Source organism: Odontesthes bonariensis, chromosome 5 (assembly GCF_027942865.1).
Source record: "Odontesthes bonariensis isolate fOdoBon6 chromosome 5, fOdoBon6.hap1, whole genome shotgun sequence".
NCBI lineage: Eukaryota > Metazoa > Chordata > Actinopteri > Atheriniformes > Atherinopsidae > Odontesthes > Odontesthes bonariensis.
Genome location: NC_134510.1, coordinates 29,562,212 through 29,587,458, shown reverse-complemented (window position 1 = coordinate 29,587,458; position 25,247 = coordinate 29,562,212). Strand labels below are relative to the sequence as shown.

At 40.4% G+C, this 25,247-nt stretch overlaps 1 protein-coding gene across 1 annotated transcript; it reads left to right on the top strand.

Moving 5' to 3' along the window:
- Positions 1 to 864: 864 nt before the first annotated feature.
- On the top strand, positions 865 to 21,851 carry LOC142380286 (mitogen-activated protein kinase kinase kinase 5). Its single transcript, XM_075466024.1, has 28 exons — positions 865 to 1,349; positions 1,453 to 1,592; positions 2,213 to 2,400; positions 2,569 to 2,737; positions 3,213 to 3,319; positions 3,487 to 3,657; positions 3,886 to 3,998; positions 5,558 to 5,717; positions 7,221 to 7,371; positions 8,578 to 8,682; positions 9,040 to 9,089; positions 9,619 to 9,714; positions 12,603 to 12,687; positions 12,951 to 13,084; positions 13,695 to 13,822; positions 15,152 to 15,288; positions 15,383 to 15,488; positions 15,579 to 15,736; positions 16,241 to 16,442; positions 16,738 to 16,897; positions 17,246 to 17,411; positions 17,733 to 17,918; positions 18,017 to 18,122; positions 19,025 to 19,259; positions 19,510 to 19,622; positions 20,775 to 20,872; positions 20,983 to 21,059; positions 21,248 to 21,851. Exons 1-28 carry the CDS (start codon positions 1,010 to 1,012, stop codon positions 21,342 to 21,344), a joined length of 3,978 nt encoding a protein of 1,325 aa, XP_075322139.1. The 5' UTR covers positions 865 to 1,009; the 3' UTR covers positions 21,345 to 21,851.
- The last annotated feature ends 3,396 nt before the right edge of the window (positions 21,852 to 25,247 follow it).

Below are 25,247 nucleotides of genomic sequence, written 5' to 3'. Positions count from 1 at the left end.
TCACAACATATTGCAAATCATGACATTTCTCTTCCCTGCAGTGAGCCTGAGCCCAGTGGTGAGAGGTCCATAAAGTTACAGAAATATGACCATCCTGTGTTGTTACCTGGAATATTCTGCACATAATAATTGAGATGTCATGTAAAGGACTGACTCCTGGGGCACGCCGCACTTCAGCTGATCCTTTAAGGGGTAACGTTTTAAGATTATGGGAGAAAAAGCTTTGGTGTAATTTACTACAAGCCAAGGTCTTGATCCCAAGGTCCCTAAAAGATGGCAGAGGCAATAATGGGAAGTATCAAAGGTTAAATGCCGGAATTAATATAAAATCTTGTTTTACATAAATTGTATAATCTAGCATGAGAAATATGTTAGTGATATGTTATATGACAGTGACGTTACAGTAACGCACTCTTCTGCCCTCAGCTTTTCATTTTACTAATACTTTGTACATATATTTTTATTATTTTATTTTATTATTGTATTTTTGTTTTATTGCACCAAACAAACCAGGCCAAATTCCTTGTGAAGTGAAAATTACTTGGCAATAAAATCTTTTTCTGAATTTTTTCTGATTCTTAAATACTGAAAAGAGCAGAAGCAAGTTACATTATCCATAATTAAAGGTGGCAGAGTGAGACTGGGGCATGCAAAGCTACTGCTCCGGTTATTTCAAGCGAAATGAACAAACCTACAAAGCATATTTTTTTCACAGCAGATGTCATGCGATAGTAGGTTGAGTTTCGGTCTCGCCGACGGGCGGAGCAGGACGGGGGAGGAGAGGAGAGGAGAGGAGAGGAGGGGAGGAAAGGAGGGGAGGAAGGGAGGGGCGGGCCGAGCGGAGAGGAGAGGAGTCCTGGGAGTGTTTGTGGAAATGTGGTGAGAGTGGAGGCGGCGGCGGCACACCTGGGGAATTACAAGAACAGGCAACCGTGCCACTGCGTTTTTTAATTCAGTGAGTCCCAGCGAAGGACATGCATTGAGTTTGAGCTGCGGAATCGGACAGAACATGTACACGGCAGAGCGCAGGCGAATGAGCCTGCACGAGCTCAAAAGAAAGGATCCGGTCTGGGTGTCTGCTGGAAGTTTGTGGCAGGACACATTGGCTTTAGAGCTGAGCGCCAGCAGCGGCTCGGGTAAACAGGTCATTTCCCCACGAAGTCGGACCAGGGCAGTGTCAGTGACATATATTGTCAACGAAGACGCATCAGTGCCGCAGACTGAGGAGAACTTGTCATTGAAATGTCTGAAGGAAGCCTGCGCGGACGCGCACGCGGTTTTGAGAACTGTTTCATATGAGAGAGTATTACTGGGAACCACAGACGTCTTGGATAGTTTCTACAATGCAGGCAAGTGCTGGCATGTGGACAGAGGGCGTCATTTGGATGACACACTGGTGCAGTGCTATGCCAATTACGCAAACTCATACTTCCTCCTAAATGTTCTCCTCAGATGTAGCAGTGGTGGAGATGAGTGACACTTTCTGCCAGCAATCCCCTTTCTACCACCTTGGAGTGAGAGAGAGTTTCAGTATGACCAATAACATCATTCTGTATTGTAACAAGCAGGATAGTGATCTACAGGCTCTCAAGGTAACAAATTCAAATTGAGATGCATTACACAGCGGGTGACTCCTGGGTGGTGATGTGTAACCCCAGGTGCCATAATAGTTACACATTCTGCAAAGTTGCTGATATTTGTAATAAGGCCCATTTGTCAGTATATGCAACATTCAATATATACACACAATACAATATCTAGAGAAGTGAGAAGGACCTTGCATTGTTCTAACTAGAGGGCCCAAAATCTAAGGATGTTCATTATGTCATAGCAAGCCACTAAAGAGGTTTTGCTAGAACATAAGTAGTTTACTAGTATTTTAGTGAGCAGATTACTTAACTGAAATGAGAGAAACAGAAGCAATTAACCAGACAGTTTTTGGTGTAAAATTTGGCCCCTATCATGTGACCATGTTTAGAGGACACATTCCTGTTGTTGTTGTCCTAATATATGATATTAGGGAATCATATATATTTCATAAATCATATCATTCATTAGAGGTCCTAATCTTTGGTGAAGGAGCTCATTTTGAGTTGGAATTATTGTTATTATGAACAGAAGTGCTCCAGCATCTACAAACTTATGCTTAAGGTCTAGTGAAGCCATGGAAGCTTCTCCTGTGTTTATTGATACCTGGAATATCTTCCTTCAGGATCAGTGTGGGAGCTACACCTTCATCCCATATGTGGTGTCACCTCAGGGCAAAGTGTTTGCCTGTGATGCCAAAATGATGACTTGTATCAAAGAGTTGATTCAGCCAAGTATACAGCTGGAGCCCCTTCTTACCCCGCTGGTGGACAGACTGGTGCATCTGCTGAACAATGTACAAGTTCAGTCCAGGTAAGTCACATGTTCGGGGGCTCTGATCACAACTAATATCCGGTGCAGAATATACAAGCATGTGCTCGTCCTCTTAACGAGCATTCCTCATTTACGTCACCCGGTTGGTTTATTTAATGTTGTGAAATTGTGGAATTGTATGCCTCCCTTCTCTCTCCATACTGACAGTGAGTACTTCCGGGAGTCAATCAGGCATGAGATCCGCATGGCAAGGGAGAGGTTCAGCGGCCCAGCCCTGAGTGACGAGTTGAGCCGCATCCAGAAACGCTTGGATACTGTAGATCTGCTCTCCCCTGATATAGTCATGAGCCTGTTGTTGTCCTACAGGGACGTTCAGGTGTGTGTGTTTATGTGTTAGCCCAGCTGTGTGTGCATGAGTCAAAGACTGGACAGGGAACATGTAAAAGACCTAGGGCTATAATGAATGATTATTTTCTTGGGTGTCGTTTCATGTAAGGCCATTAACTCAGAGTGAATCAAATGATAATTGTAAAAGGAATTTAGCATGTCTTCTCTTGGCTGGTAAGGTCTTTTTTGTGAAAAAAAAAAAAAAAAAAAGACCACGTATAAAGTCAGTGATCTACATATTGATCTTAAAACATGAAAAAGATACGTTTTATCGAAGCTAGTTGATTTGACACGATGTAGCAGAATCTTTAGTCACTACAGAGTCATTATGAATAACATGGGCACTGATATGAAAAAAAATGGCTGTGTAGCTTTAAATTATTGTTATTTTTATGTTATGAGGATGTAACGTATTAAATGTCCTCAGCTGTGAACATGATCAACACTGCTCCCTTTTTCCTCAGGACTATGATGCCATGATCAAACTGCTGGAAACTTTGAACAGCCTGCCGTTGTGTTCGGTTGCCAGACATGAGAATATCAAGTTTCACTACATATTTGCTCTAAGCAGGTACCCTCATGCCCATTATTGCGTCTTAGTTTGCTTTGCTTAATTAAACTGTTGTTATTGTCTCCTCTATGGTTTCAGTTATTTGGTTTTGTGGCTTTCTAGGCTTGTAGCTTTTATTTGCTTTGTATGTCTGCATGGTATAAATGGCTCACGTTTTCTCATGTTAGGAGAAATCACCCTGGAGACCGTCCAAAGGCTTTGGAAACTATTCTGCCAATTGTGGAGTCGGCGGGCAAAGTGGCATCAGATGTGTACTGCTTATGTGGACGGATCTACAAAGATATGTTCATGAGCTCAGGCTTCACTGACCATCGCAGCAGAGACCAGGCCTGCTATTGGTACAACCCGTTTGTGTGCTTGTTTATGTTGTCACAAACCTTTCCACATCTGTGAAAAGAGGCTTATGTCTGATTTTTGTGTTTTAAGATTGTTCTGTCACTGCAGATCCAGTTTAATAGTCAGTCCTTTATGTGATTGTAGACGTTTGTAGCATTTGTTTTGTTGCTTTCTGATGCACCTTTTGCCATCCGTTTGATATCAGGATTTTCTTTTATATTATTTTTCAGGTATGGAAAAGCTTTTGAGATGGAGCCAACTCTCCACTCGGGTATTAACTGCGTGGTTATTCTGATGGCAGCTGGACATGAATTTGAGACTTCTATTGAGCTGCGAAAAATAGGTGCCAACACAGTATTTAGCCTAAAAGCCTGATTCGCACTTATTTACTTCCATTTGCCGTCATAAAGGCCATGATACTGAAACCTTTAAGTGTGTAAACCTTATGAATGTGTCATTCTGCACTGTGTCAATCAAATTCATATTTGATTTTTGGTGGTTTTTCAATATCCTCAAAACACATTTCAAATTCCCATTTCAATTATTCATAAAAAGGGTACTGGTGAACATTTGTTGGGTGGATTGAGTATTTTAGAGCTTATTTTGCATTACTTTTAACTTTAAAATCAAGCACATGTAGGAGAGTATACACCAATCTGCTATAACATTACAGAAACCCACAAAATTTGAAGTAGGTCCTCCTCTTGCCACTAAAACCCTTATCTGTCAAGGCAATAATTCCTCTAGATTCTATGCAGCAGATTCTATGCCATGTAAGTTTGGAGGTGGAGCCTGTGTGGATCTGTTCCAAGTTAACACCTCAACACCATGTCTGTGTTCCACAAACCATTCTTAAAGCATTGATAGACATATTCACTTTCTGAAAGAGGTGACGGCCATTAGGGAATGTCAAAATAACATCACCTGAATGGCAGCATCAAATGTTTCCCTGCAAAACATTGCCCAAAGCGTCACACTGCCTCTGTCAGCTTGCCTCCGTCCCACAGTACATCCTGTTGTCTTCCTCGGGCGAGCTACAACACAAGTACCCTGCCTTCTGCATGATCCAAAAGAAAATTAGATTCATGAGAGCAAGCCATCTTCTTCCAGTGCTCTGTGGTCCAGTTCTGATTCTCACGTTCATTGTAGATGTTCTCCATGATTCACAGGGGTCAGTTTGGGCACTCTGACAGGTCTGTTTTGACGCCTTTCTGTCTGTGTAGGTTCCTTATTAAAGCCATAAGCTTGACGCTCTTCTCTCTCCCATCATCCACATCCGCGATTGAAACAAAAAACTCCACAAGATCCTTTTCTATGTTCTTCAATTTACTTCCATAAAACGAAGACTGTTACATCCATTATCCAACACGAGAAAACAAAAAAAAGGTGAGGGAAATAACAAAGAAATTGACAGTGAGAGGGAAAGGTCAAAAAACTGTATGGCTCCACTCCAAGCTGCCCGACCACACTGACACCTGCCACCAAACTCTCTCGAGACCAACCACAAATCAACCCAAATCACGCTCCAACATCCACCTCCCCATAGCCCTCCCAACATCAAACCCCAAATAGCACCCAGGCTCCAGTCTGAAACAGCATCACAGTGTTTTTACTTAACGTCAGTGGTCTTAATGTTATGACTAATTGGTGTACTACTGCAATCGAGGTGCATCTCACCATTTTTTTTTAAATATATTGAAATTTGAAATGAAAAATGAAAATGAAAAAGTTTCATCCACAGTTGTGCTGATGATGCACAGATTTTATTAGCACTTACTACCATTATGTTGTTTTGTTCCTGCTCCATCTCAGCATCTGCAAGATGAATGAGCTCTTACTTATGAACAAGGCGATCATCTGTTCATTTGATAACAAGCTGTTGTGTTGTGCTTTTTTTTCTAGGTGTGACCATAAGCTCACTGCTTGGTAGAAAGGGTAGTTTGGAGAAGATGAAAGACTACTGGCATGTAGGCTTCTATCTCGGAGCAAACATCCTCGCTAATGAACTCAGGAAAGTCATTGAGGCCTCCGAGAAGCTCTACAGACTCGAGGCCCCTGTTTGGTGAGACTTTAGCACCTATAGTTGAATGTTTCGAAGAAACATCCAAAATTTAAATGGCCTGGAGCTGGATTTTTTTTCCCAAGAGTTAAAAGATTATTTCAGCCTTGGGTCTGTTGCTGTTCATCATCAGGTCCAAGGTTCAGGGTAGGCAAATGAAGGCAGCTGAAGTGTGTTGCTCCACCTGTATAAGTTAAGTGTTAAGTGACTTTTATTTATACCTGAAGGTAGATTTGGTCCTCCGCTTTTAACACATCCAGGTTGGCACCTGTTGACACACACGCACAGGGTCACACACTCAGAGACAGATGCCAACCTGGAGCGCTGGGCAGCCATGAAAGCGCCCGGGGAGCACAGAGGTACGGTGCCTTGCTCAAGGGCACCTCAGCCATGACAAGGAGGTGGACTGACACCCCACCAGCTAATAGTTCCATCAAGCGAGAGTTGGAATCGAACCGCTACCCTGCCGGTTATTGGACGACCGACTCTAACCACTGAGCCACAGCCGCCCCTAAATAAAAAATGTCTCTGCACTACCACACTGAGCCTGGATGGACAATAAGATGTCCCCTCAGCTGTATTCACCCAAAATCTCTCCATATTACACACTTGTATGTGTTTTTTATTTATTTTATTTATGCCTTACAACATAACAGCTGTGAAAGAATCAAAGATGAATAATTTATTGCATATTTCTCATAACAGCTGCTGCTGTCTGAGATCTTCCTCTGTGTGGATTTGAAAGTTTTTATTTCTGTCTTAGAGAATAACAGCTATGAAAAGATCAGAGAAGAAAACTTGAATGCTCTAATTTCACTGCTTTCTTGTTACAATCATAGTAGCGCCTCATTCTGGAGTTTACCACCTCAGCTATCTCACTCAGTTGTAGAAACAAAGAGAAGTGCTGGTCAGATCCATTCCCTTAAAATCTGCTAATGTTGCACATTTCTGCTTGTTTTTTTGCTTTCTTGTTTGTGACTTAAAACAAAATTGATGGTTGTATTATTGATCTGATTTCACTGCTTTCTTTTTCAGTCTTAGCTCTGTCTCCTTAATCATTCTGGAGCTTACGGAAGTTTGAATGTTGTTTACAAACAGGTACAACTTAAGATGAACTGATTTTGTTATAGTTATAGTGGACATTAAGCCTGAGATGACTGAAACAGAAAGCTAAAAAATAAAGCTGGGAATACTTGCCCAATCAGAAGTGTTCAGTGCTGCAAGCCCCACCATAAAAGAGTAGGGTAGTCTCAAAAGGAATACCTCCTTATCAGGACCATTGCTGGGGCTGAAATCTCTTCCCATGAGCTCCTTTTATCCCCTAGTTCCTGCGTTTGAAATGGAAGGGGTAGAGGAAAGTATATGCTCTGATTCCTGGGATTGGTCCCTGCAGTTGAAATGCAGCTTATACCTGATTAGTGGGAATTATGCATCCTGTGCATTAGAATATAGACCTATTACATATCATCTCCATGTGGACTATCAATTTACGTGTGTTTCCTTTAGGTATGTAGCATCAATTATGGAGACTTACATCTTATACCATCAGTTTGCCAAGTTGCCTGAGGTGAGATCTCCCGAACAAGATACAGTGGATTTCTGGATGGAGTTGCTTTTGCAGACCTGCAAACCCTCTGTTTCAACAGACCGTTGCCCCGTAAGACAAAACATTTCACTGAACATAAACTGTAGGAATATTAACTCAAAACTTTGCCCTTCGCGGCACGATAGTATCTGGACACCTGGCTCTTTTCAAATTGGTCTTAAGCTTGCAAACAACCACAGTACAGAGTCCCCGCTTTTGGGCTTTAAAGCATCACTAAAGAATTCTGTCCTATGACTGTCTCAAAAACAAAGCTATGTCTCAGCCCTGCACATGCACAGCCATACACATATTTTTGTTGTCATGCTTTATAGGTGGTCAGAAGAGGCCACTGATTAAATATTTACTTTTACTGATCTACAATTTTGAGGATTTGAACGTGGTGTAAATAAGTACACGTGCAATACAATGTGCATTGTATATATTACAGTGCCACATATTCCAAGACAGCAGTGAACATTTTGAAAGGCAGCTGAATTCCAAGATTTTCATGTGAAATTTGCATGAACTGGCCAAAAACCTTTACTTGAGAAGAACTTCTGAAACAGAAATGAGGTGCAAACTGATGCTCCATCTGTGAGGAATGGCAAGTTTGTAACTTGCGTTTCAATTTCTGATAAATCCCGTGACAGATGAACACGCTGCTGTTGTGGTGGTATTTCCTGTCATGATGTTTCATTAGTTTTATTTGAGGATTCAACCTTGGCTTCAATCTTCTCTGATTTACAGCCTACACAAAGAAACACTACAGAACCAGACAGCAACGATGTAGCTAACTCTGCATCTGTCTATCATTCCGTGTTTTTCTCAGCCTGCCCCAAGCCCCCCACCCACGCCTCTGATATGATTTGATATTGACGATAGTTTCTTTTTTTTATCATGGCAAAATAGTATTTTCTTTATGAACGAATGCCCTTTATTGTCATTACACAATAAACAACGAAATTGGAGAGCTTCTCCTGTGCTCAGTGGAAAACAGTTGGAGTAAAAACAACAAGTAAAAAAAAAAAGTGCAGATTTGCAAAATGATAATATCAGAGTTGTTGGTGTGAACAACAACGGCTGTATCTTAGACCCCAGGTGCTCCAGGGCAGTTTCAGGGCTGTGAATGTGCATTACAGAGTTTGGTGCACTTCAGAATGAGCCAGAAGCACAGTTTTAAGGTTCACAAACGTCTCTTGTGTTGCATTAATAGGAGCCATGTGGATATTATGTAATACAGCAAATGAATGGCATTTGGATTTTGGATTGCTGTTTCAGGTGCTTATTCTGGAGCCCAGTAAAGTCTTCCAACCAGCTATTGTGAGTGTGAGTGAAGAGGATGAGAGCCGCACTGTTCAGTTGAGACACGTCACACCTTTACAGGTATGTAGACCCTCAGACCTCTAGACCCACTACTGGAGCCACTCTCTTATCAGAGTGTATTTTAACCTTTATGCACATTCTTACTCCCAGAATGTAAAATTGTGTATTGCATAATGAAGGGAAAGAAATAACTTTTGTGACGCTGATTTATGGTCCAGTAAATGTTTAATCAGGGCAGTGTTGGAGCGTGTTCTTTTAGAGTGAATGTGTGTGTTTTAAAATGACTTTCCTGCAGCAAGCCTGTTTTCGTTACATATGTATATCCATGCAAATGAAAGCTGTTTGTCACATGATTCACCGTGTATCTGCAGTCAGACTTACTTATGTGATGATTTCACTTAATATTTGATTCTGCAGAAAGGCTTACACCAGTGGACTTTCCCAGCATCTGCAATTCGGGGCGTGAGGTAAAGAGAAGCACAAGCATGTACAAACATTTCTCTGCTCTGGGTGTGTTTAAGCCTACAGCATAGCCAGAATACCCAAAACATAAGGGTTGTCTTGGAAACCTTGGCTCGCCTTCAGACTTCTGTTCTATCAATATAGTTTCAGGCTTGCCTTCATTGTTGTTGTGACTTTTTGTTTACTCCGCTGTGGCAAATGATTTGTGCGATTTTGTACTTTAACCTTGCCTTGCTTGCCAATTTGACACTGTGACCATTTACAACTTGAGCAGTCAGCTGCTCAAAAGCCAGAAAACAGTGTTATCAGATTGTAGTATCACGGGGAGATGGTGAGGAGCAAGTTTTCTGTTGGAGCAGGCATTGTTCTACATCTGACACATAAACATAAACGCAAACATTAGCCATTGCTTGAAGATGACAGATATAGACTGTTATGGCCTGTGTCAACATCTCTTGTGTTCTGCAGAAATCCATTTGCATACAGCTCATTCAAACAAATAACCTGTCTGTATTTCATTAATTTTACCAAAAGCGCATCAAAGATTGACGAGCGGAGCTGCTTCCTGTATGTCCACTACAACTCGGATGACTTCCAACTTTGTTTCCCCTCCGAGAGTCACTGTCAAGGGTGAGAGACGCTACGTGCCCACGACAACGCTCTGAAGCATAAACGCAGATGTCCGTTTTTTTCCTCCACAATTTATCTGCGTCCTCACGAGCGTCTTGGGGTGGATATCTGTCTACCCATGGGAACAGGGAAAACGTATAAAACTCGCAGTTTGCCGATGTAGTATGCACGCCCCGGAAGTAGGTGGCAGTAGCAACAATACCTTTGGTATTGTTATATGAGTTATATATATTAATAAATATGAGAAATGCCTGTTTTGTGGCTACTTCCTCCGCGTCAGTTGGAAGAAAATGGCGAAGCGCTGCGGCAACAACAGTAGGCTACGCCTTCAAACTTTGTTTGGACAGATGATGAGGTCCAGTTGCTCCTGAACACGACACTGAACTACAAAGCCAGGAAGGCAGTGGATAATGTGGATTGGGAGAGTGTCCAAAATAAATATAGTGAGATATGGGAGTCGTTCATGGAGAACTACCACTTAACGTGTGCAAAAAACGCACTTCTGCGTTTTGAACTGTTCCTACGGCGACGAGAGGTTGGCTCGTTTTCAAGATCTCCACTCTGGAGGGCGTTTGCGTTTTCTCCGTTTTGAACTCCTAAAAACGCCGTCGCCGTGTGCAAGATAGGCACATCTATCGAAATGTTCTGCGTTTATCTGTCGTTACCGTTGTCGTGGGCACGTAAACATGCAGATATACAGCAGGACGGTGTGTGTTTGTGTGTGTGAGTGAGGCCAGGTTAATGACTTGCTTACTGACCAACTTCCTGGATGGATGGATGTGTAAAGATAAACAGACTATCCCTAGGGGGACAACTGTTTCAGGCTGAGTGCAGTCATTGACCTGAAGAAATGTGATGAAATGACTTCCTATGAGTCATACTTCTGCTTCAAATGCTCTCATGCAATTTAGGACCAGATTTAGTTTTGAGACTAGGGGCGTATTCACACCTACCTCGTTTGGTCCGGACCAAACGACAAAACGGACCAGATTTTCGTTGGTTCGGACCTTTTGGGATGGTCTGAATACAAACCACCGAACTCTGGTCCGGACCAAACAAGCGGACCGAGACCGAGCTGAAAGGTCGGACTCTGTTGCGGATCTTTTGGAGGTGTGAAAGCAGACCTGGACCTAATCCCAGACTTTTTGCTTTTTTGTACCTCGGGAGCATCCGTCGTTTGTCTGCTGCTAGGTAACAGAACAGAGCGTCGTTCTTCTAATTACTAGACCGGCTGTGGTAAAGCTAATGAAAGACCGAAAATAATATTTCTAGACCGAAAATGAGTAGGGGACAAACGTGGGCCGAAGAGGAGACCCGTGCTCTTGTGGACGTTTGGGCAGATGCCCACATATCATATATGTTATGATATGTACCATATAAACATATAGTTTTGATTAAAAGCAATAACGGCACGGGAAGCGTCCATGACTACATTCACTTTTGAATTTAGCACTTTGTGTTGCGCGTGTCGATTCTGACCAATAGCCGAACGACTTCAGGGCGCGTGGCTTTGTTGACATATTTTGGTCCGTTTACTGAAATGTACAGTCTGAAAGCGAACTGCACCAAAATGAAAAAAAAGGTTCGGACCAAAGCAAGTGAACTATCGGACTTTCCTGGTCTGAATACGCCCTAGATTCTCTTTTGTAAGGTTACAGAACTCAGGATTGTTTGTTGTCCTTGCAACACAACACCTACGTAATCATTTTCATATGAATTGGAAGTAAAACTGAAACTACTAGCATATTAAAAATAAGAAAGCGGGAAAATAATGTTTTGGGTTTTCTTTTGTCATTCGGCTGATTTATTTATTTATTTTTTTTGTTTTTGTTTTTTTGTTTTTTTCATATATGGTTTGTACAGCAGGAATTTAACAAATTCCAAAGAGTATGCCCAAGAAAGTCATTCGTTCCTCCAGAAAAATAGTGCAAACACAAATTCACTTTTATGTGGATCATGATAGGGAAAAAAAGTTGTAATGAAGTTTTACCAGTATTTCTCAGCAGCCCAAGCCCAGAATTGTATTGTTTCACTTTCTTTATATTGAGCAATGCTTCCTGGACTGGAAGAGCAGAGAGATCAGTGCAGACAGGGCTTGCCGGTAAAGAGGGGAAATAGAATGTGCTTTTTGAACACTGAAATCACCTAAATCTGTTTTAATACAGTCCCCAGATGAACCTTATTATGAGCATATTATTATTATTATTATTAAAAGCCATATTATGTGCTTTCACAGAGCACATAAAATAAACTGGAAATACTTTAGAACATTCACAAAGTACCTTTAAAGGTGCTCTGTGATGTTTAATTGTACACACATACAAGTTGTGTTATCATTGCATTTCACTGTCTCAAGCTTTGTGTATAAGTGCATAAACTGTATGCATAAAATAGATGGACATAGCCACCATGATTTTTGCATTTTCGCCTGCACCATCTTGTTTTTTTTTTTTAAACTGGACCTTGCTAGATGTTACTTCAAATGAAGCCATTAATTACAGAATGAAAATGTTTCAATAATGCTCCAATGAATAGGACTAGTCAGAAACCATAAACTAACTAGGAATATATTTGCAAAGGTAATAAATCAAAAAGAAGTGTCACTTTCTCTTCAAAACAGACAAACTATCTTTTGCAGATGCTGGCTTGAGGCACTTCTTCAGTGACTTCATTTCCAGACATGGAGCAGAATTCCCTTTTATTCACTACGGCCTATGTTTGCATAAATCTTTTGGCCAGCACACAGGTTTCTTAAAACCAAAGAAAGAGGTTGACATCAATAACACGTAACTTATTTAAAGCTGGCCCTGATTATTGCTTTTGGTGACTGTGTTATATTAGAACATATTCTCATCCAAATTATGGTTGTTTCTCAATGTTGTTACTAGTTTCTGCGACCTGGTAAACTCCCTGCTTCAGCAGGCTCAAGACTCTGCCCAGGACCCAGATCATCTATCTGCGGGAATACTCGAGGTCAGTAAGTTTGTCATTCCACTGACGCAATGAGGGATCTATTTAAGGTCTCCCTTGCCAGAAAACTAGAAAAACAACCACCAACCCTAGGGAATCAGTTATTCCTGAAACACAGTGTCGAACTAATCTCAGTTAATTTGACATTATGTGCCATTGTACTGAATGCAGAACTCGTGTTTTCTTGCCAGAAGTCTCAGAATTCCTTCTCTTTCACCGTCTGCTTGTGAAATTCCTCTGTTGGACTTTTTCCATCTCATCCTCAGTACACCTATGAGACCAATCAAAATGGGGACAAGGTGGTTCTTGGGAAGGGGACTTATGGTGTGGTGTATTCTGGAAGGGACCTGAGCAACCAAGTTCGCATTGCCATCAAAGAGATCCCAGAGAAGGACAGCACGTACGAGAAATAGTTCTGTTCACTAGACGACACTGAGCTTCAGTTTTTCCCACATGAGTCTTATTTTCACAAAATCCTTTATGGGAAAAGATTTGACAGAGGTCCTATTTACCAGCATGGTCAAATTCCCAGTAGTACTTAGGAATCTCGAGGGAAATGAATGAGTGTTTAGACTTGTTATTTTTGGCTTCGTAATGTATAAGAAGTTTTTTGTTGACATGAAGAATTCAGTGTAACTGAATAATATACATAAATTAGTAAACATTTGCCAGACAGTCCAAATCTTTTTCTCATCTCATTCTTCTGATGTTTTTACGTTTGTTTATATATTTAATGATTTATTAGCAGCTATTACTCAAATTATGTAATGGTTAGTTAGTAAGCTTTACACATTCCATTAATCAAAACAGCAAAAGAATTTTAAATTGCCCTGTCAGCGGAAATTAGAAATTTTGAAACACCAGGTGTGAGCATTTACTCTGCTCTGTATGAATATGTTGTGTTTTTGCACAATGTTTGCACATTTATAGATAATTACTATATCACACTACGTTGTGTTGCTGAATTGAAGAGAATCTGACAGCCACTTTTGCTCTTTTGTGTTACACAGATACTCCCAGCCCCTCCACGAGGAGATAGCTCTGCACAAGAGGCTTAAACACAGGAACATTGTCCAGTACCTGGGCTCTGTCAGTCAGGATGGCTTCATCAAGATTTTTATGGAAGAAGTGCCAGGAGGTACAGACGCCTTCGTTTGAAATCGTAACACTCTTAACTGACAGTTATATCAGGACACTTCATGGAATTATGTTATTTACGAAAGTAACCACACCCTGGTTACTTGGACATTCCAGGACATGATGAAGCCCTGCCCCTGCTTTTGCATCTGCATGTCTTTACTTATTGTGTTACTTTGTTAGCACAATGATTCCTTTTGTTTAAGCATTTTTAATGCGTTTTCAAGGTTTGAAAAGTGCTTCAAATTGTGTGAAATTGGATTAGCATTGCTTTTATAATAAAACGAATAGTTTGCTATTGAGATGATAAAAAAAAAAACAGAATAGAGCTCGATTGCAGCACAGCTATATCCATGTCAACAACGGGCATTGGAGAGACAGCCAATACAGTGAAGTAGCAACAAGCATGGCCACTCTGCCATCCCATGTCAGTTTTACACTTCTCTTGCACAGAGATAAAGGGCACTTGCACCAATTCAGAATATTGGTAGTTTAAATTTCAAAGAACATTCACTGATAACCCAGTGTGTTATCCATTGTGTGTTTTTGAGGGTTCAAAGGCAGTAGGCACAAAATGTTTTTTTTTTTTTGTTTGTTTAGCAATGGATGGCGCTTATATCAGCTCATATGATTTGTTTTGATAGAAATATGTTTTATTCAAAAGGCTGAATAAGCTGATGGACTGCATACCTTAAAGACTAATGTTCTTTCACATATTCAATTAATAATTGATTTAGAATTAAAATTAGTCAGACGTCCTTGATGGGACATTGAGGATACATGAAGTATTCTTCAAGATAATATTCATCCCAGTTTTTGGTACTAAAAATTTCATTTGTCACCCTGCTGTAGAAAAATAACATAATTTTGGCTTTGTGGCTCAATCATATCTTATTTAATGCGGTAAAGAAGTGAAATGTTCATTTTAAGTAAATACACACTGTTAGTACATGCTGAGATGCTGAAAAATTTTGAAAATTTCCCTTGAATTTGCTCATAAAGTGCTTGATTTGGTCATGAAAATAGTTTGCAAAGCCTGCAGGGAAGTAATTTGTTGAGATGAGTACGTAATAAAACATGATGATTACGTCACATCCACCGTAAAGCAGCGTGGGTGGGTGTTTCCAAAGACATCTTACTCACTGAAGTAAACATTTATAGACAATGATGTCATTGTCAGAAGAAAAAAACCAACATTTTGAAATGTGTGATTGGAAATGAGAGCAACTCTTTTTCACATCTCCACCTTTGTGATCATGTCAGGTAGAGTATTTACACATCAACTTTTAAAAATGAATCGGCATGTGAAATTTTGTAATCTTGCTTTTAGGAAGTTTGTCATCTCTTTTGCGATCCAAATGGGGTCCACTGAAAGACAACGAAGCCACCGTCATCTTCTACACCAAACAGATACTTGAAGGACTGAAATACCTTCATGATAATCAGATAGTCCACAGAGACATCAAGGTGAGCAGATCCCCCTCCGATGTGGATACTCTTAAACACTTTCACCTTATTTTTGTGGTTTATGCCAGTGGTGGTTGTCTTATCTCTGCTTCAGGGTGACAATGTGCTGATTAACACCTACAGTGGAGTGTTGAAGATCTCCGACTTTGGAACATCGAAACGGTTGGCAGGGATTAACCCCTGCACTGAGACATTTACTGGTAGGAAGATGACCATTGCGACTATTTAAAATACAACTTAAAGTGTAAATGTAACTTTTTAAATGGGAACTGGTGTTTAATTTTTAAAAGGAACTCTCCAGTACATGGCCCCTGAGATAATAGACCAAGGACCTCGAGGTTATGGGAGGCCAGCAGATATCTGGTCTCTGGGGTGCACGATCATAGAAATGGCAACTGGCAAAACACCATTTCACGAGCTGGGAAGTCCTCAGGCAGCCATGTTCAAGGTAAACTAGGGAAAGTTCAGCTTTTATAGATGTATTACCCACAGATATTTGTTTATATGTGTGGAAATTTGGCAGTTATTGATCAATTTCAACAATTGCAGTGGATGAATAAATTCATTTAAACTTTATGAACTATTCAGATGACAGTGCAGGTCAACTATAGCAAAGCTTTCCATGCTTTGTTGATTTTCTTGCTATTCCAAGTTTCCAAGTTGTTCTGCTTTGTCTGATAGGTTTTGTTTTGATTGGGAGACTGAGTACAGATTTTTGGGCTGTGTGTGGAGTCACACAGGTCTCCTGCAGAAAGTGGATACAGAAACCACAAATTGACTATTCTGGGAAAATACACACATTCATAAACCTTAGATGCGGAAGCTTAATTACAGCAAAATAATTTTCCCAACAATCTAAACATAAACTCAGCAGTAGTACAGTATTCATGGCATGTATAACTAGAACTAATTTATGAAAATCTGGCACTAACTTTCCATTTATTCTTTCTAGGTAGGCATGTTTAAGATCCACCCCAAGGTTCCAGAGTGTATGTCCGATGAGGCCAAGGGCTTCATCATGAACTGTTTTTTACCAAACCCGGATGAACGAGCCACAGCTGCAAAGCTGCTGCAGAATGCTTTCCTCAAGTCATCCCCCAGGAAGAAGGCTAAATCCCCGCAGGAATCAGAACCCAATGATTCAGCTTATTCTGGTGATACTTTATCACACTCCATATTCCCAAACCATTCCTCTTCAGTCATTTTCCTCATATTTTTCATCTAAATTGCTTTCCATTTTGTTTTTAGAAATTATTCTACAGTTTAGTTGTCTTCCTCCTTTGCATCAATGTGACCTTATTTTTACCACATCTCAATTTGCCTTGTTCTTTTACTTTGTGGCTAAATTTCTTGTAAACATGTTATTGTGCCTGTCATGACAACCGTGTGGAAACGGTTGCCCTCAAAACTGGTAAATCTCTCTAAACGCAGTCTCTCTGGGTTTTGTAGCTGACTATCAACGCAGTCTGTCCGTGCCCGTCTCCATCCTTGTGGAGGACACCGATTCATACTCGGACTCAGTTGACCTGTCTTGTTCTCTGGATCTGAGAAGGCACCACCCCACTGTAAGAGCAGATGAAATCCCACCAACCACCAGCAGTTTCCTGTTGTGAGTGAGATTTTTGCGCAATAGAAAATCAAAGCCCTACTTTTTCTGCATAATATGCAAAAACAATGTGCCATATCGGTGTCAAACCACAATGAGGCCTCTCGTTAACTTTCAGGTCAAATTACATCCTGTCTTGTTAAAGAAATTTTATAATGCCACTGTATCTAATGCCATAGCTGACACCTCTGGTAACAGTGTCTTTAAGTGGAAGCTGTGGCTGTACATGACATATATCCATTTATTCACTTCTTCATCCCCTGATTTTCATTTCAGTGCATTCAGGGCTTGTTTTTTTTTGAGTTTGGTGATTTAGTTTGATTCATCTCTTGACTGCCCCTTGCTGTGCAGAATACCAGACGAGTCTGTATCAGAGATGAGCAGTCCAGCCTCAACAGACGAAAATATCGGTCTTTTTATGCTGCGAAAGGATAGCGAGAGGAGGGCAACACTGCACCGAGTCCTGACTGACTACATCAGTCACGTTGTGTCTAATATACAGGGGTCTGTGCCGGAGGTGGGTGAAAACTGACCACAGCAAGTCCAAAAAAAAAAAAAAAAAAAAACTGAAATCTGTTAACTGCAAGACATATTCAGGATTTTGTTCCTAATTTTCAGGTTGATGTTTTGTTGACCAATTATAATTGGCTGGTTTGTGGAGCAGATGTTTTACATGAAAAATGTTATCAGTCTAACAATAAAATGTCCTAATTGTCTACCATTACCAAACTCAGAATTGGACTACTGAGAGATGAAGATCAGATTCCTAAGTACATGAGGAACAAAGCGAATACCGCATCCATAAATTACAGTCTTTATTATTTTTTTTCTTTGAAAGTTTGATGAAAGATCCTCACTCACCGCCAACCACATCATCACACTCATCACCTGCTTGCGAGACAACATCCGCTCCCCAGACAGAAAACAGTTGACCAGTGGCCTGCTGGAACTTCGCTCAACTCTGTTAGCATCTGCAGTACCTGTGAAAGACTTGCAGGCGGTGCTCTTTAACTTCCATGATGCAGTAAGTCACCTAAGATCTTGGGAGTTTCCCTGTGATTAATCTGCTGTATGTGAATTAGTTTCCTTGCATTCATATTCAACCGTGTGCTCTGTATGTAGGTGAATAAGGTGCTGAAAAGACAACAGGTGAAACCTCATTGGATGTTTGCTCTGGACAACCTGCTGAGACAGGCAGTACAGGATGCCTTAACCATTCTTCTGCCAGGTAGATTTTCCATACACACTCACTGGCCTTTTCATGCACATGCATTTAGAGTAGTCATGGTCCAAAGGACCTTTTGGGTTAAAAACAAGGACTCATAATGAGGAATAAAGACGATTTAGGTAACCCAGAATGTAGATATGTCAGTGCGTGTCTGTGATTTTCAAAAGCTTCATGGTTTGGAAAAAAAAGGAGTGATCAGCAATTTTTGTGCAAAAATATCATGTTGATTGCAGGTTCTAAAAAGAAAGGTCCATCAGAATGCTGAGAGACAGAAAACAGTAACTTAAATAGCTGCTTATTACAACCAAGGTACCCAGAGAAGCACAATTCAGCAAACTGGGTTCCCTTCCTGTCTGCTTAGAACAGGAAACTAAAACTATGGTAGACTCGGCCTCACTAAAATTAGAAAATGGAAGAATAGAAAAAACGTTGCCAACTCTGTTGTGTCTCAATTTCTGCTGTGACATTCAGATTTTGGGGTCAGAATCTAGTGTAATCAACCTGGAAGCATGGTTCCATCCTGCCTTGTAATTGTAATTTAGGTTGCTGGTAGTGAAATGATGAAATGCATATTTCTGGCACACTTTTAGCCCCTTGGTGTCGTCTGTACATGACCAAAAAATCAAATCAAAATGCTACAACCTATCTAAGCATTCTTGCTGACCATGTCCATCCGTTTATGACTGATCCTCTGGTGACTATCTTGTGCAGGATAATGTGCCATATAATGAGGGTTACATCATCTCAGATGGGTTTCTTGAGCATGGGTTTATTAACCTTACGTGGCCTCCTCAGTCACTAAATTTCTACCAAATAGAGCACTGATAACTGATAAAATGTTTTTTTTTTCTTTTTCATTGACTTACTTGTTTGCTTGTACCTCTAATCTCCCTTCTTCCCAGAACTGAAACTTCAGCTGCAGTCCTCATTTGAGATTGAGGAAAGCACTCCAGAGGAGGAGCCTGCTGACCCAGACACCCCTGTAGTTCTTTTCCCTGACCTGCCGATGGCGCCAGCAGAGTCAAACTGGAATGAGACTGTGCCTTCGCTTAGCACTAACTTCCCTGCTGACATCATCCTTAACGGCAGCTTCCCCCTCAGGGAGAAACTGATAGACCTGCGGATAGAGACCAGGAGGTAGCCTTCACCTCTCATTTGTTTTAGTCATGATTTTGTAATGATCAAAACCTATGGCAGTTTTTTTTTTTTTATATATATAACTAAAGAGAAGTTTACGTTTACAGCGTTCCAATCTGCTATTTTAAATTTTTAAGTGTGAAATTTTTTATTTAACTTTGGCACTCCTATTTGGCAGTACACAGAGAATAATAAAAAGTTTGAGTTGCCCTGTTTTCTGCTGAGTGGTGATGGCTGTGTTCTGTTTCAGACTGCTGAATCAGCTGAGTGAGAAGGAGCAAGAGTACCAGGAGCTTCTGAGAAACTCTGTTCAGAGAAAACAGGAACAGATAGATGCTCTGAGGGAAACGGCTGTTGATAAAGGTAAGGTTGTTTTAACCTCTTAGCTTGGTACATCCATAGCAGTTTAACTGGGTTTAAGGGTTTCAAGGTGACTGAGTTTTTAAGTTTATTTACAAAACCCAGTTTGTAATGGCATACTGGTTCTGCCTGCATACGATGAAATGAGCGAAGAGCACAAGGAAAATGGAAAAGGAGAAAAATGGCTTCACCCCTGAGTTAGGCAGCAGTGATAACAATCCCTCATTTAGAGGCACAGAGGAGATTCTTCTCTAGTGTTTTGTTAAATCTGATGCTGCATTTTATGGCAATTGTGAGGTCCTCTGAATTTCTCAAAATTTCTGAAAAATCTAAAACTCTTATTTAAATCTAATTCAAAGTCAGTAATTCTGTTGTTTTTTCAGCCCTAATTCCTGCAAGACAGCTTACAAAGCAAATGCAAAACCTTTCTTTTGTTATTCTTGTTCTATAACACATCAGATAAAGAGCATTTAGATAACTTTAGCTCATTGCTTGCCTTGTTGATGTATTTCGAGACAAAATATTGCAGTGGAAGGTTGCTTCAATATCATGCCTCCTTAGTCTGTATTGATTTGTTGTACTCAGTGTTCTTTTGGTATTGTTGTTTCTAAATAGGATATTTCTCATCCAGACTGAAACCCATGGAAAATACTCACATTTAATAAAAACCTGTCTAGCACACAGTTTGATTTGAGTCAGCTGGCTTAGAAAATTGTAGAAAAGTTCTTTTGAAAAGACCTACGCATGTTTGTAAGTGATCTTAGGAGCAAGCCGTTCTGAAAGAGCTGGTAGGATCTCAGTCTAAAGTCTGACAATTGCCAACGCAAGCTGCAGCATGAACAGTATTACATCAAACGACCAAGTGGTTGTGAGTACTGTTTCTTCACACTTGCAGCAGCCATTCAGTTGCTACCACGCCTCAGTTTTAGGCTTATTTCTGCTTGGCTGGTTTTCATCTAAGGCGTAGGCTGCAAAATAAGCAGCCACTGTGCTCAAACTTGTCTTGTCAGTTTGGGTAATGATTATACGCTCTGGGTTCAGAAACGCTGCAAATGTCTTCATTATATGTAACATTAACATCGCTTAATACTGTATTAATGTAACTTGTGTCATGGTCAGACAGAACCTAATGGCTGTAGCTTTTATACATTATAGATGGTGACTTGGCCTCACATAAAAGCTCTAATCCAGAGACGAGGGCTTTAATTTGCTGGCTCAAGTCTGTTCCTGTGGATCAAGACACTATCGATAAGGTAAACTCAGCTGTAGCTCAGCCTAGTATTTTTTTTTTAATTCCCAGAGGCTAGTTGGTATTACTCATCTACCTTCTGTTAATCCATACCTGTGTGATCCTGTTTTCCAGTTGCTCTCTCATGTGTTCACCTTGGACTGTCTCCTCTTCATGGCCTCCAGGGACGACTTGATGTACTGTGGATTAAGGTGAGCTGCCTCCACACATCAATCTCATATAGTCTGTCCATGCAGAAACAGGAAGCCCTCACCCTGTGGGAGTGGGAAGTCTGCATCATCAGTCAATGTTGCATCAAAAAGTCCCATCGCTGTTTGAGATGTTTATTTTGTAACGCTGTGTTTAAATGTTCACATCTGTCTAAAAACTGCTGTTTCAGAGGGGGCATGCTGTGTCGAATGTGGGCAGCCATCACAGCTCACCGACAGACCCAGCCCAGCACTCGCAGCAAAGACTGCGAGGACACTCTTCTTTAATGGCTGCTGATGTTGTGCATCAAAGGATGGGATTATTGACAGGCTGGCCCTGTTTGATCTGGAGGAACAGGGGCACTGACAGTTCTGGAAGCTGATGTGAAGAAAGACTGGTTTTTGTTACATTGTTTAAGTGTGAATTTATTTTTATTTTTTTCTTAATACTGACAAATCTTCCAGTTCTCGTGCATGTAAGAGAGAATCCAATAATCTTCACTAATACGCCAATTCTTTCCAGTAACTTTTTTTTATTTTTCTCAGGGTTTTGGCGAGATTATGTCTATATAAAAAGTTGCCGAGAAGAGTATTATTATGCTAGCAAACAAATAGGATGCATTTTGATGTCTTTTTGTGATGTTGTTTACAGTGTTTTATAGAAAACTAAGCAGGGTTAAGTTATGAGAGATATTTTAAGAGGGATGCCTCTGCATTCTGAGGGAAAACATGGGTTATTTTTTACTATAAATACTGTGTAAAATGTATTGACATGATAAAGAAGAACATTTCATATCTCAGACTGTCTTGTTATCTGCATGCATCCATCTGTTTATAACAGGGAGAGCTTTTTCTGAGGGAGTGACGTTGACTGGAAGAAGTGATTAAGTGGAGAGCAATCTTTAAATCCCTCATGTGTTTCTTCATTTGGTTTCATAATATTGACATCTCCTTAGAAACAGTGACATGAACTTTGTGTGTTGGCGTATCTGTGTGTTTGACTACAATGGGTCTACTGTTTGACTTTTGGATAGTCTGGGTGAGTACTTTTTTGTTAAACCATTTAGTTTGATCCTCAGTTTTTTTACCATTTGAGTAAGTGAGGTTAAGCTTTTAACTTAAGATATTGAGCATGAGTCACTATAATAAGAGCAGAAGGCAAAGATCAGGATTGCAGCAATAAGGAATTAATGTCATAGATGACAAGCCCCTCCAACCAGGTGTATCACCACAGGATTGTGATATACCGTATGCATGTTAGCTCTAGCCTTTGTCGGTTGGGATATGACTTTATTGAGAAGATGAGTTTGGTAACTATTGGTCACTGGGATCAGTCATTTTCTACATTTTGAGTATCCATGGGCACATTATATGTTCTGTATAATGGGGTTAAAACTTAACAATAATGTTGTGTGGAGGTGTGGTGACCTTGAATACAAGTTGACATTTGGTCCGTGAAGAAAATGCATCCTGTGGTGGCAACGTGAACACAACATAACATAAAATCTGTGAGTAGCTCTGAAAAACGCGTTGCATTTCCCTTTCACTTATACTCAGATTCCTGATCCTCTTTGTGTCTGAAGGTCTGAAAAAAAAAAAAAAAAAGCTCACCGTCCCACTTTCACCATTAAGATCAACAGCTTTGATTTCCCTCTGCAATAATTTAGTGAATGCTAAAGAAATGAGAAAGAAGCTCAATAGTTCAAATCGGGCATTTTTGGAATGGGGTCAGACAGAAAATTAATACTCAGATGTTATCAGCCAAATTCAGTTTGCCAGCATCCTTTCCCTTCACATCAGTCCACCAAGGCAGGTAAATTGACATTAGGTGACTGCTTATGCTAATGGGCGGTGTGTTAACTATGAGTCATTGAGCCTTATTGCTACAACACAGCAGCTGCCACATCAAACTCATTTCCTTGTACGGACAGTTGAATGTAAAGTGAGTGCACCCTCCTCCTTTAATAAGCTTTACAACGCAGAATCAGGATGGTCTTGGAAGAGAGATACAAACTATTAGCTGGGATGAGATATATTAGTTCGGCACAGATTATGTACTGAACTTATAGTAATTGAGGTTACTTTGTTTTTATTGTTTTCAATCAAAAACTTTTGCTATAGAGTTTGAATTTATCTCCCTTTTATTATACTTTCAAAAAATGAATTGTAGTTGTCCCTCTTTCTTATTAATCTGTTTTCTGCATTTAAAGATCTATCTCTACACTTTAGCTCTCTGCTTTTCTTAGTCTAACCTAAATCCCTCCCATCTCTGTTCTGTCTGAAGGTGAAGCTAAACCACTGATAGGCAAATAATGGGAACTGCTATCAAGGGGATTTGGGCAGGCTTTTGGGGGGATTGAGGGCACCACACTGAGAGGCCAACCTCAGGGATTACTTAGCCCACTCTCTTTCTTTGCAACCTCCAATAGGACAGGTGACCCCACTGTCCTGGGATCAGTTTATGGCAACATGCATGAAAGCTAAATTTGACAAATGGGGGTTACAGCATGTGACAGACTTTTCCAGCTGCCCTAAAATGTAAATTATGTTGAAGTGCAGAGTGCAGACACGATTCAGCATTTGTTTTTATGACTATCTTTCAAATAGTGCTCACGCGAAAACTGCTGTGCTGCTTTTACATGTTGTAGGTCTTTGAAATTTAAAGTGCTTATGCACTCATTCTACAAACATTTGCAGATCAGGTGTTCCTACAGCACATTTTACCTTTTACGATGCAATAAATGTGCAGAATGATCACATGACAGGTTAGAAACACATTCTTTGCATTGCTATCAAAAACCTAAAAGTTGTTGACACTTTCTGAGCTGGAAGTTCATTCACAGATTTTATTTTGGAATTTTCGACACACAAGCATGCAACTCTTGTTGTGCTGCTGAGTTATTTGGATTCCCCAGGGGCATTTGATGTATTTTTTGCTATCTTTATTACCCTCAGGAGGAGTTAAGGATCATTTTTACAAGCAATTAACTGGATGCCAACAGTGTTGTTTCTTTTGTTCCCCACTCTGCATCGAAAGAGCAGCCCATAGGGAGCAGCTACTGTAGTTTTAAAGGTAAACAGATACAGAGACTAGAGTAACGGCTTTCCGTGTTAGTGTGATAGTTACAGCTGGACAGAAACGTCCTTTCACCAGCTCTGTGTGGGATTAATCCTGGCTCTTATCTTGAATTAAAAATTAATCCTATGTAAGGTTGTACATGTAAGAGCATGTATGTGTGTGCTGCAAAGCTCTGCTGGGGTTTGACCTCAAGACCTTTCACCCATCGTTAATCTCTGTTGTATTTGTAACACTCTAAAAGCCACTCACTCTTATGACACAGAATCAATGATTTCTAGAGCAGTGGGATGACCCTGTGACCTTTACACCTATTCATAAATGACAAAGACAGTAGGTTAATTTGTTATTAAGGTACTGTATTATTATTAGATTAAAAATGTAATTTGTAGGTTTTTCTAAAGAATGTAACTCTTGATTGTTGGGTGCTTATGTTTGTTGGATATAACTGTACAGATCCTTAGACTTGCACAACTGGGCTGCACTTTTAATCAGCCAATTTATTTATTTTTTGTTACCAGTTACCTGGAAAGACAACAATCCCATCAACCTCAGATGTTCTTTTATTGTGCTGTTTAGCACTTTTGCATGCAAATATGCTAAATTAACAGCTGAAACATAATATTATAGTTTCTGCATCTTGACACTAAATGATAAACATGTAGCAATAGTTGCCGAATTGAATCCACAGCTTCTAGATTTATTAAGTATCTATTTTATTTCTTCAAATTGAATTGACATTTCTTGTTTTGCTCTTTAAAAGACTTCTTGCATGATAACAGGCCATTCCTACTGCCTGTGTTCTCTTGACTGGTCAGTTTAGCCTCACCTAAACTCAGTGCAATATAGTCAAAGCTTCCCTTCGTTCAAATGCAATCAGTGGTCAAGGGAAAGCACTCCCACCCTCTCATTCCCATTTTTTTCCTGTCTCTGCTATTTCCCTCTCTCCTCATTGTGAGTTGTCATGGAAATAAAAGCCCAGGGAGGGGGGAAACCTCTATTATTGAAGCAGTTGTGGGATTGGTAGTTGGCTGGGAGTTGTGAAATGGAGCGATTCATGCACTCATAAACAGAGAGTGCGGTGGAGCAGAAGGGAGGTGGAGGGGTTGAGGGTG

What these genes read in the sequence shown, in the direction of transcription:
- LOC142380286 (XM_075466024.1), top strand. Translation starts at nt 1,010, where the DNA reads ATGTACACGGCAGAGCGCAGGCGAATGAGCCTGCACGAGCTCAAAAGA. An exon ending in GTGATCTACAGGCTCTCAAG is followed by an intron (nt 1,593 to 2,212) that starts GTAACAAATTCA and finishes ATCTTCCTTCAG; the next exon opens with GATCAGTGTGGGAGCTACAC. An exon ending in TACAGGGGTCTGTGCCGGAG is followed by an intron (nt 17,412 to 17,732) that starts GTGGGTGAAAAC and finishes TTTCTTTGAAAG; the next exon opens with TTTGATGAAAGATCCTCACT.